Source organism: Lissotriton vulgaris, chromosome 6 (assembly GCF_964263255.1).
Source record: "Lissotriton vulgaris chromosome 6, aLisVul1.2, whole genome shotgun sequence".
NCBI classification, from domain to species: Eukaryota; Metazoa; Chordata; class Amphibia; order Caudata; family Salamandridae; genus Lissotriton; species Lissotriton vulgaris.
Genome location: NC_141694.1, coordinates 77832611 through 77844657, shown reverse-complemented (window position 1 = coordinate 77844657; position 12047 = coordinate 77832611). Strand labels below are relative to the sequence as shown.

Here is a 12047-nt window from a genome sequence, read left to right as displayed (position 1 = left end):
TCTCCCTTCTATTCATGTACCTGACTCCTGTGATATTTGCCATTCTTTATCCAGGAGGACCCTGATGGACAGGGAGAAGATTTGTCTCCAAGACCTGGAGCAGAGGAGACATCAAGAAGCAGGTGGGACCCCTGGGCGTGAAGGGACTCTATCTTCAACCTCTGCCCGTGCATCAGCCTCTGGGGGCTCCCCAGTCAAGAACAGGCTCGGAACGGCACCGGTCCCGGTCGATGTCGATGGCTTTGACATACACATGAGAGGTATGACTACCATCTGTTCCCCGTCGACCCAGGGCTCTGGGTTGAAGCGTTGTCGACATTCGACATCGAGGGGTAGGACGTCGAGACCTCGGACGAGGTCGATGTCGAGGAGTTCACTGGCGTCGATACTCCATTGTCGTCGTGCTGAGTCCCATAGACGCAGGCGCTCGCCGTCGAGGCGACACCACCGTTCACCTTCACCGTCGACACGAAGATCGACGTTGAGGAGTGAGACATCGATGTCGAGGAGAGAAAGATCGACGTCCGGTAGATGAAGATCGACGTCAAGGTGATCAACGTTGAGGAAATCAACGTCAAGGTGTACGACATCAAGGAAGTCGATGTTGAGGAAGGAAAAGTCGGTGTCAAAGAGGAGGTCAACACCCCGAACGGTGTCAAGTGCCTCTGTGGTGAGCGTTTCCTCATCGGCAAGTTCCCGGTCGGGACGGCGACGGCACTCTTCCTCAACAGAGTCTGCTTTCAGGGCATCCTCTCCGAGGCCTGCTCGTAAGAAGAGGAGAGTACTTAGGTCTCCGGACTCTGATTACTCGAGGACATACTTGCCTTCGCGGCCTAGGTCGCCTACTCCTCCGCCGCAGTTTCCTCCGCCACCTCCTCCTCCGCCGCCACCTCCTCCTCCGCCACCTCCACCTCCTCCGCCTCCTCCACGGCAGGGGCCTTTGATTCCCACTCAACCTGTCCCGCAGTAGCATGTGCCGGGGGGGTCCAGCGAGACCCAGGAAGCCAAGGTCTATATCACGAGGGAGGCATCGCTCTCGCAGTGGGCACAGGTCTTTGACCAGGTCACGCCATCGTCGGCGTAGAGAGAGGTCACGTTCCAGGAATACATACACGGACTCTTCCAGTGACAGAAGGTATTGGCCCACTCTATCTGACTCTACTCTAACGAGGGTGTCGCCGGTGGGTGACATTGTGACGTTTCAGGATGTGCTGCTGAGGGGAGTAGCGAAGTTGGGGATAGCACTGACGGTGCCCACCCCTTCAAGCTCTGCAATTTTTGAAACGCTACATCGTAGGCACCTCTCTCGCCCTTTGCTGCCTTTGGTGCCAGGATTGGAGGAACTGGCCATGGAGCTGTTCTTGACTCCGGCCTCGGTGAAGTCTGCACCATCACGACTTCAAAAGAAGAAGAACAGATTCGGACCCGGCGTTTCTAAGAACGGATACTGCCCCGGATTCGGTTATTGTCGCAGCGGCCAAGAAGCAGCTTTCTACCGCTCCTTCGTCTACGGTCCCTCTGGACAAGAAGAGCCGTCACATGGACTCGGCAGGGAGAAAGGTCTGCAGTACGGAAGCCACGTCTATGAAAGCGGCGAGTTCAACAGTGCTTTTGGATCGGTATGACCGTTCATTGTGGGAGTCCCTGCAACAATTCATTGAGCTTCTCCAGAGGGACAGAAGAGAAGATTTCCAGGAAATCCTGAATGATAGCATGATGGTTTCCAACCAGGTCATCAGCGCGGCGGCGGACGCCTCTCTTCTGGCCGCTCATGGGTACTGCCATGGAGTAAACCTGAGACGCCACTCCTGGTTGCGCCTTATCTCGCTTAGACCAGAGGCACAACAGCGTGTCCCCAACTTGCCCTTTTCGGGCACTACCCTCTTTGGGAAGCATGCGGATGAGGAAATGGCCCGCAATAAGGTGGAAGTTGAGACACTGAAGGATGTAGGTTTTGAGAAACCGAAGGATCAGCGGAAGTCTTTCCGCCCCTTCCAGAGGCGTTACTCCTCTCAACGTTTCCAGCGAGGGCAGAGTCGCCATACTGGCCAGTAGCAGCAACAGCAGCAGCAATATCACAGACAGCCCTTCCAGAGGCGTTAGAGGGGCAGAGGCGGCCAGCAAACCTCCTCGGGGAATAAGGACCCAGCTGGGTCGAAGCTCTGAAGGATTACTTCCCCCTCGTCTGTTACCCGCTCCAGTGGGGGGAAGCATACAGAATTACTTGGCAGAGTGGAGAAAAATTACTCAGGACAAGTGGGTGATGAATATTGTTTACAATGGATACAGTCTTCGTTTTGTCAGCCCGCCTCCGGCCATTCCACCGATTCGCTCGCAATACCAGCTGCGCGAGCTCCAACCGGAGGGCGATACCCTGTTGAGAAAAAGGACGATAGAAGACGTCCCTCTGTCTCAAAGGTTAAAGGGTCTATACTCCAGGTTCTTTCTGGTGCGCTAAAAGGACAAGAACGAGTTCAGGCCCATTCTGGATTTGCAACAAGCAAACAAATGGATCCGCAGGGAGAAGTTTCGCATGCTGTCCTTGCACCAGATTTATCCTCAGCTGCATCGAGGAGACTGGTTTTGCGCAATAGATCTGCAGGATGCGTACTTCCATGTACCCATTGCTCCGAAACATCGGAAGTTCCTGCTCTTCCTAGTCGGCACCAACCACTATCAGTACACCGTACTTCCGTTTGAACTGAACTCTGCACCCAGGACTTTTTCGAAATGCATGGCAGTGGTGGCAGCACACCTGAGAAAGAACAAGGTGTTTGTCTACCCGTACCTGGACAACTGGTTGATCAAGGCGTCCACCTTCCAGGAAGCGCAATTGCATTTCATTAGTCCGGCTGTTCTGTTGAGTCAACTGGGTCTGCACATCAAAAGGTCCTGGTCTGTTCCGGCTGTTCAGTGTCTGCAGTACTTGGGAGCCTCCATCGATACTCTCAGAGGAAGCGTGTGTCCTTCGGAGGAGCGACGCTAATCGATCCTTCGGAAGGCTCAGACTCTCATGTCCGTTCCATCCACGACAGTGAGGACTGTGTCTTCCCTCCTGGGGTCCATGGCTTCTTACATCTTCCTCACACCACATGCACGCCTTCACATGAGACCGCTGCAAGAATGTCTGGAGGATCAATGGGACCAGAAACGAGGGAGCTGGGAGGACAGATTCCGACTGTCTCAACACGCTCAGCAGTCCCTGAAATGGTGGTGTTCAGCAGAGAACCTTCTCAGGGGGGTTCCATTCTACAAAGACATTCCAATACAGACCATTGTGACGGATGCTTCTCTCCAAGGCTGGGGAGCACATTCGGACCATCTACAGATTCAGGGGACGTGGTCCCTGGCAGAGTCCAAGTATCATATCAACTTTCTGGAATTCAGAGCAGTTCATTTGGCGCTGAAGGCCTTTCATCAGTCCTTCCGGACCAGCTCACTGCTTGTGCAGACGGACAATACGACCACAATGTTATTACCTCAACAAGCAGGGGGGCTCGAGAACGCGCACACTGTCTCAGGAATCGCAAGTGATCTGACACTGGCTTTTAGCCAGAGGACTGACGATAACGGCTACCCATCTACCAGGTGCGTAGAATGCTCAGGCGGACACACTCAGCAGGCTCGTCCAGGAAAACCACGAGTGGGTCTTAAACAACGAGGTGCTAGGAAACATCTTCGAAAGATGGGGCACTCCAGAAATAGATCTGTTCGCCACCGCCGAAAACAGCAAATGCCAAGACTTCGCCTCCAGGTTTTACCAACCGGGGACTCTGGGGAATGCACTATGGATCAGCTGGTCGAACAGCTTTCTGTATGCTTTTCCGCCCATTCCCCTGAATCTGGCAGTGCTCATCAAGCTGTCTCAATCCAGAGCGCGAATGATCTTTATTGCTTTGGAGTGGCCGTGACAGTGGTGGTTCACAGGCCTGCTCTACCGATCTCTCCAACCCCATCTGCGGCTTCTGTTTTGGCCGGACCTGCTAACGAAGTTCAGGGGGCAGATGGTGCACGCCAACCTCTCAATGTGAGTTTGGCGGCATGGCTCCTGAGATAGTGCAGTATGGACACTTGAACTTACCTGACAACTGCATGGAAATACTTAAGGAAGCTAAAAGGCCATCCTCCAGGACTTCCTATGCCTACAAGTGGAAAAGGTTTTGCATCTGGTGTACATCCAAGAACGCTGATGTCATCCTTCCATACCTCTTGCATTTAGCTCAATCTGGCCTTAATTTCCATTCGATTAAGGTTCACCTCGCAGCATTAACTGCATATAGAAAATGTCCTTCACAAACATCCTTTTTCCACATACCTGTGATTAAAGATTTTTTGAAGGGTTTGAAGAAGGTGTTTCCCCCCATTAGGCGTCCTTCGCCTTCATGGGAGCTGAATGTGGTGCTGTCCAGATTGATGAAGGAGCCTTTTGAGCCTATTCATAAGGCTTCTCTACAGCATTTGTCCTGGAAGGCGGCTTTCATTGTGGCTATAACATTGGCTCGCAGGGTGTGTGAGATTCAGGCTCTGTGTTGTCAAGAGCCCTATACAGTGTTTCATGCTTCCAAAGTTGTCATGAGGTCTCACCCTAATTTTCTCCCCAAGGTGGTATCTGATTTCCATGTCAACCAGACGATTACGTTACCTACATTTTTTCAACATCCCTCTTCTCCAGTGGAGAGGTCCCTTCATTCACTTGATGTGAGGCGGGTGTTGAAGTTTTACTTAGATAAGACCAAGGACATTCGTAGGTCAGATCAGTTGTTTGTGAATTACGGTTCAGTCAGGACTGGCCTTGCCACCTCCAAACAGTCCATTTCTAGGTGGATTGTATCCTGTATAGAACTGTGTTACCAGAAGGCTAACAAGACTCTAGGGGGTAAGCCTAGGGCTCATTCCACAAGAGGCAAAGCGGCTACAGCAGCTTTGCTACGTAACGTTCCCATTGAAGACATCTGTAGGGCGGCTACGTGGAAGTCTGGCCACATATTTGCTAGACATTACTGCCTGGATTCTGATGCCAGGACAGATGCGCAAGTTGGGCAGGCTTCGCTGAGGAATTTATTTGCTCAGTAAGGATTTTTCTGTTAGTTTTCTTCCACCACTGGATTTGGTTGTTGTGATGGGCTTCCCATTCTATTCACAGATTATGACTATACACAGAGATCCCCTACTACAGAAGGAGTAGTTTCTTACCTGTAACTCCAGTTCTGTAGTAGGGGTATCTCTGTGATAGTCATAAGCGACCCACCCTCCTCCCGGGTGGAAGTAAACATTGTTTTTCTGGATGCTACAGGCCTGGCTTTACAAGACCTTCAAAAAGAACTGAAAGTAACTTGCCTTTGGCTGTGCATCATGGGATACCGAGGGGTCTCTGGAGCATTCCTTAAAGGCACGGTATCCCTTTCCCTGACACATAATGGCAGCCTATGAGGCTTGTCTGTCTAACCCTTCCTCTCTATCATGCAAACAATGTTTGTGAAGGGGAGTTTCTCTATGTGTGGTGAAACTCTGTAAAATTTAATCATACTATTTGGCTATCCTTTTAACTTCAGGATGAAATGCTGGCCAATGTAGCCTTGTTAATGTTAGGCTGCATTATTTGTCTTTCATTTTCTCTTAAGTGTCTATGCAGGACTGCAGAAGAAGACGACTTAAGAGACTATTTTGATTGCTCCGGGGTCCCCGTACTTTGGCGGGACTATTCACAGATTGTGACTATCACAGAGCTAGCCCTACTACAGAACTGGAGTTACAGGTAAGAAACTACTCCTTCTTAAAGATTCTAGTTTATTGAGTAGACTTTTTCTCAAGGCTTTTAATTATATCTTATAGGGAATAATATTTGTTATGGGTTTGAGTTCAAGCTAATAGTGATTGTTGCCTGAAAGGGACATAAATAAGCTGTCTAATGTGAATTTCTGTTATTATTGTGGTACTGTGTGTATGGAATTTATTGTCTACTTTTATGGCTGTGCCGAAATAAATGTATTTATAATGATGCATTGTATTACATTAGTCCTAAACAAGAGCCACTGTATGTATAAATGATGGATGAACCTCTATGAATCACTGTCATTTTGCTGTGTTTTTTAAACACATCCACTGTGTGGTGGGGACCATTGAGCCTTGGGTGGAGGATCACTAGGACTCGCACTCTCCTCTTACTCCAAAGCTTCCATAACTCATCATACAAGGAATAACCTTGCAGTGCCAGTTCTGTTCCGCTCTTCACAGTTGCACTCTTCCATAATGCACCTCTCTTGCCTTCTCTCCATGCAGGTTGGATACGATCATGGACTCCGACTGGGTGTTGGTGATGCAGGCTGGGAAGGTGGTGGAGATGGGTTCCCCTCAAGTGCTGTGTAACAAAGAAGACTCTGTTTTTTACCGGCTTGTCCATGGTGAACAGCTTTGAGAGGAGGGCAAATTCTGCAGTAGAAGCAATTCGATAAGAGGTCAAAGGTGATGGCTGAGAGTATGGAGAAGGCGCTGCATTGGTTAACAGATTGACACAGGATCAGACAACCTTAGGATCATAGACTCAAGCTTGGTCTGGTGCCTGCTAATGAAAGGCTATTGACAAGGCTATTGGCATCTGGCCACAGAAGTCAAGCCTGCATTAACTGTGGTAGTATCACCGTTTTAATACTTGTGACCTGGTACCTCCCAGGAGTAACATCAGAGTGTCAGAATAAGGCATAGAAGAAAGGAGAATGTGTTGAAGACAGGCACTAACTTGACTTGTGGGAATGGTCAGGATTGGTATATCTTGGTGGAGAAATATGGAAAATTAGGAGACAGCGGTTGGCGACATAAAAGAAGGAAACCTTTAGTAGGCAGAGTTTGCAGACAGTGTCTAGATTAGGAGGGAGCACCCATCAGGTATGGATGGTCAGGACACAAAGAGGTAGTTTGAGATCATTATGCAGAAGAAATTAAAGCTGTGATACAAGGACTCCCAAATGGCAAGGCTCTGGAGTCCGACAGACTTCCTACAGAGTTTTTAAAACTCCACCCTGATTTACCAGCCCTCAACTACTGTCCATCTTCTATGAGGCTGTTAATAATGGCAGTCCTCCATCTCTGCTGGAAGCCCTTCTTATTATCATCCTGAAATCGAATAATGTGTGGAAACCTAGGACTTGTACAGACCCTGCCACTAGTTTCCTGTGACATCAAAATATTGGCAAAAATTATAGCTAAAAGAATCTTCCCAATACTACCTGAAATGGTAAGGCGGGATTAATACCCAGATAATTGACTACGCATAGCCTGCGTACTATTTTTGCTGTACTACATTTGTTTAAACCTGAAACAAATGCAGTGCCAGTCTTTTTGGATGACCCCAAGCTATGCGACCTTGAATGGCCCTACTTGATGACGATACTGAGTTGCATAGGTATGACTAAACCTTTTATAAAACTAATCAGGTTATAATATAACAATCCAATCAATAAGCTATATATAAACAGCCAAACCTCCCTCTCAATCCCAATAGGACATGGCACTCACCAGGGGTTAGCTATTTTATGTGCACCCGTGCTTGCCCCCCTTGCTGCCAAATTCAGACAAAAAAACTTGCAATACTCTTCAAGATTTATGGATGACCCATATTGGCCTCACTCTATGTGGATTGCGGATGGTATAACACTGTACCTCAGAAACACTCAAGACAGTCTCAATTCCATAATGCAGGAAATCGTCAGATTTGGAAATTTGTGAGGTCTGAACAGGAGTTAGGGTAAATCAGCAATATTTCCCCTAACTCAGAAGACCCTAGAAGTAGACCTCTATTTCTCGCTGAAATGGCAAGATGACCCGGTTAAAACTTAGGTATATGGATTATTAGCCGTAATAGGAATGAAATCATAAGGATTAACAATGAGAATGCAATGAGCACCCTTGTGGTCAAAATTTGCACATGGGCAGTTGGCACAAATTATGGCCAGAAGATTAGGATTAATCACAATGGGTATTCTCGTTAAATTCTTATACTACTTTGTCAATATTCTCATCAAATAAAGTTTCTTTGCATCCCTTACAACCCTACTGAATTTCATGGTAAATCCTAACTAAGCCATACATACAAGTGGGCAATGCAGTACCCAGTTCGCACACTGTTGGTTCAAGCCTCAGCACTACATAGCTCATCTTGACGCCTGGACGCCCTTCGGCTAAGTTAGCGTTTTATAAATTGTATATTCATTCATTCATTCATCTTGCGGTGGAAAGGGCCCATTCTGCTGCAGACCACTCTGTGGGTCTATGGCTCTATGCAAACCAAAGAAATCAGTACAGTACAGAATACTGTGCAGCTACAGCATGGGACAAACTTTATCAGCAAGACAAACACAAACTATTATACACACCATTAACCCCATTGTCATTGCACCCTTTCTTCCCCATGGTCAAAGAAAGAAAACAAAATGGCCACTCAATTACATAAACTACATATTACTGTCTGGCCAGACCTGTACAAAGAAGGACAATTCATCACTATTGATACCCTCAAAGCCCACTTTAACATCACTCTATTTGACTGTTATTTTCTCCACAGAATCAAGTACACCTGTAATACAACTTCACCCATAGAACATAGACTGGACCCACTAGATAAGGTTATTACTGCAAATACTTCCAAACAGAAGTCTCAGCAGTAATAAACCCCAAATAGCTCATAGCAGCACCATACTGGGAGACCTTGAGCAGTTCCTCTCACGCTGTTCTCGAAAGGAAGGGATGGAATGAGGATCTAGAGGTTCCCCCACAGATGAGATTTGGGAATACTGCTTCCCACAGACAGGTGAATTGTTGCCTAGCAGTAGACTCTGAATAATCCACTTCAGATTCCTACACTGCATGTACTACAATCTGTTAGTACTATATAAATGGAAACTGCACAATAGCTGTCACTGCGAACAATGTGGTAAGGCACAAGCAGGGTTCCTTCACCTCTTGCGGATGTACCATAAGGTTTTTGCATTCTGGGAACAGATACACAACAGATACGACCTAAAAAATAGTGCAAACCCGAAGCTGGATGACCCACCTGGTGCTTTGCTTGGTTGGGTCCAAGCAGCATCCATACTAAACAAAAGTTCCCAGCTCTTGCACTACTGTTAGCAAAACACTTGGTGGCACAGTATTGGAGACTGGCCACTCTCCGAAGTCGGCAAGACAGCGACATTGCTACAGAAAACCACGACTGGGCCTTCCAATATGTGGTCCTTAGGACCAGCTCTGCTGCCTGCCAACTCACCTGCAAGAGTACTCGCTGGCTCATAGAATAGGGAGCAAATGCATATAGCAAACCCATCAACAAGGATTGGATAAATGCATCTGAATTGGCCACCAGAGGATCCGGTCTCCAAACTGTAAAAAACTGGGAAGTGGGCATTCAGGGAGGATGCAAAGCAAGTAAGTAAGTAATCGTTTATTTGTATATGATTAATTAAAATCTTTACAAAATTATAAAAACATCAGTGAATACGTGTAAAAAATCCATTTGTACTTATTCTTATCAAATAAAAAAAATGGTTAAGATCAGTTCGTGGTTATCCTCAGAACCTTATAGTGTTCATCAAACGCTCTTAAATCTTTTTCCTGTTAAATCAAAGAACTTTACAACCTGGCAATTCAATTTGGTGTTGTTGGGGAAGAAGCACAGTTTATGAGCCTGCCTGCAAGTCCGAACGCCATGTAGTTTGAAGGATGGTCGTAATAAGTTATACCTCAAGTCCTTTAGTTTAGGACAAATGCAAATCGCATGGATGATGTCCTCCTTGCTGATTTTGCACAGGCGACACTGCTGTGAGGAGTTATTCTCTCCCAGGGTGGCAGGTGTGGGAGTATAGGGATTACTCCGAGGCGTAATTTTAGAAACTTTTCTTTGATTTTTATTTTCATACCAGTATTGAGGTATGCTTGTGATTGTATTCATCCATAATCACCCAGCGTTATCCAGCCATGCGCTCTGTTTGCTAGTTCCTTTTTGTCTTCAATTACTGAAATGATACGTGCTGATTTTTTTGCGACTTTTTTGAAGGACAAGAGATCTATTGAGGTTTCCCAGATGTCGGTCAAGCCTAAAACTTGAAGTGATTCAAGTAAGTAATCTCTGGCCGAAGATTTACGATGCCGAAGTAGCTCTTCCCATACGTTAGAACTTAAAGAGCCAGTCTCTGCAGTTCAAATCTTATGCCAGCTGGCTACGTACGCACACCGCCTTTCTATTGTTAGTTTAAGGATGCCGAATTCTAGCCGGATCTGAGCAGGAGAGACATATTTTGGGAGGTTAAAAATAGCCCTGTATGAGTTGGCTATGACTATGTCCAGTAATGCGGCATCCTTCCCATGAAGCGATTCACTCATATGTAAGGGTCGGCTGTAGTTTTGCACGCAAGATTTGAAGGAGAGGTTTAGGTGTGAGATCGGGAAGTTTGGCCTTTAATGATTTTATAGCCAAGTAGGTCATAGTCGCCTTCCCTCGTAAGGAGTCAAGTTGTGCCTTAGACATATTTTTTTAATCCAAAATTACTCCCAGGTACTTGTAAGTGGTTACCAGATCCAGCTTTTCTCCGTTCAGGTGCCAGCAAACTCTCCTTTTTTTCCTATAATTCACAGCCATGACCTTTGACTTATTGAAGTTTATTTGGAGAGCATTCTTTACTGAAAAGGTATGAGCTACATTCAAGAGATGCTGAAGGCCCGTTGGCATCCGACTTATCAGCACCAAGTCGTCCGCGTATAGCAGGTTGGGGAGGGTGTTTTTCCCTAGTTTAGGTGCATGATTAGGGAATTTGTCAAGCTCCCCAGGTAGATCGGCTAGGAAGAGGTTGAATAAGATAGGTGCTAATACACACCCCTGTTTTAACCCTTTTGTTGTCCTAATGGGCTTCGGGAGGTGTGTGCCTGCTCCAAGTTTGATTTTAATCCAGGTGTTTGAGTGGAGTAGTATTAGCACATCCAGGAGGTGTTTCGGTATTCCCCAATTGTCCAGTTTCTGCCAGAGTTTGTTGCGGTCCACATGATCAAATGCAGCAGTGTAGTCAATAAACGAGAGATATAAAGATGACTTAATCTCTTTTGCTGCTCCCATCAACCAGGACAGTGCCATGATGTTGGTTGTGGTCCCTTGACCTCTGCAGAAAACCTTTTGGTTGATCGGGATGATGGAGTTCTCGGATGCCCATGATGTTAACTCCTCCAAGATGGTACCTGCGAAATATTTAGCCTCCACATCTAGTAGGGCAATAAGCCGATAGTTGTTTGGATACTTCTTGCTACCATGTTTATAAATCGGGCTGATGACTGACCCATGCCAGGACTCAGGATCTGTCTGGGTATACCTTAAACTATTGAATATTGGTGTTAGGGATACACTCCAAAACTCTGCATCCGATTTCTACAGCATGGGTGGAATGCCATTAGGCCCCGGGGCTCCAGTGGGCCTCCCCCTTGTTATTTGCCGTTTGATGTCCGCTGGCACAGTTGTCTTTCGCCCGGGCTCGACAGACTTCGAGGAGATTGATTCCGGCTCTAATTTGTCAAGTTTAGGTGGGGTCATAGCCCCATACTCACGCATTTCTTGGGTCCTTGTGGCCGTATAGCAGTTAGCTTTTTCTTCTATTTTAGACCTCGTGACTTCTGTGCAGGGTTTATTTGTTACCGCGTCCTCTGTAGTATCCTCATTAATAAAATGCTTCAGTTGGTATTTTGTCCAAACCTCCTCTGATATGTGTGAGTTTTGGCCTTGATGTTCAGGATTCTTTATTCTTTTGACCATTTGCCAGAACTTAGAGCTGTTTTTCTGCTTCCCTTCATAAAGAAGTTTTACCCATAGGTCTTCGTTTCTTAGCTTCTGTTTTTCCTATTTCATCCATTTTAGCTGTTTTTTTGCTTTCTGTCGAACAATTTGCACGCTATGGTGTGTTTGGTCCTTTCGCATCTGTTTCAATGTTTGATTTATTAACCGTTTTTGTGTTTTCATTTCTGGGGTTAGTTGATTTTCACTTGAAATTCCCTTCACTTGACCAATCAATCAATCA

The 12047-nt window shown here is 46.6% G+C and overlaps 1 protein-coding gene across 2 annotated transcripts in view; it reads left to right on the top strand.

Moving 5' to 3' along the window:
- LOC147706822 (ATP-binding cassette sub-family C member 10-like) overlaps positions 1-9546 on the top strand; it is a 389662-nt gene extending 380116 nt beyond the window's left edge. For both annotated transcript variants that reach the window (XM_086925955.1, XM_086925954.1), the window contains exon 22: positions 6280-9546. In XM_086925955.1, coding sequence (XP_086782081.1) covers positions 6280-6415 — 136 coding nt within the window. In that variant the 3' untranslated portion in view covers positions 6416-9546. The remainder of the gene's footprint in view (positions 1-6279) is intronic.
- The last annotated feature ends 2501 nt before the right edge of the window (positions 9547-12047 follow it).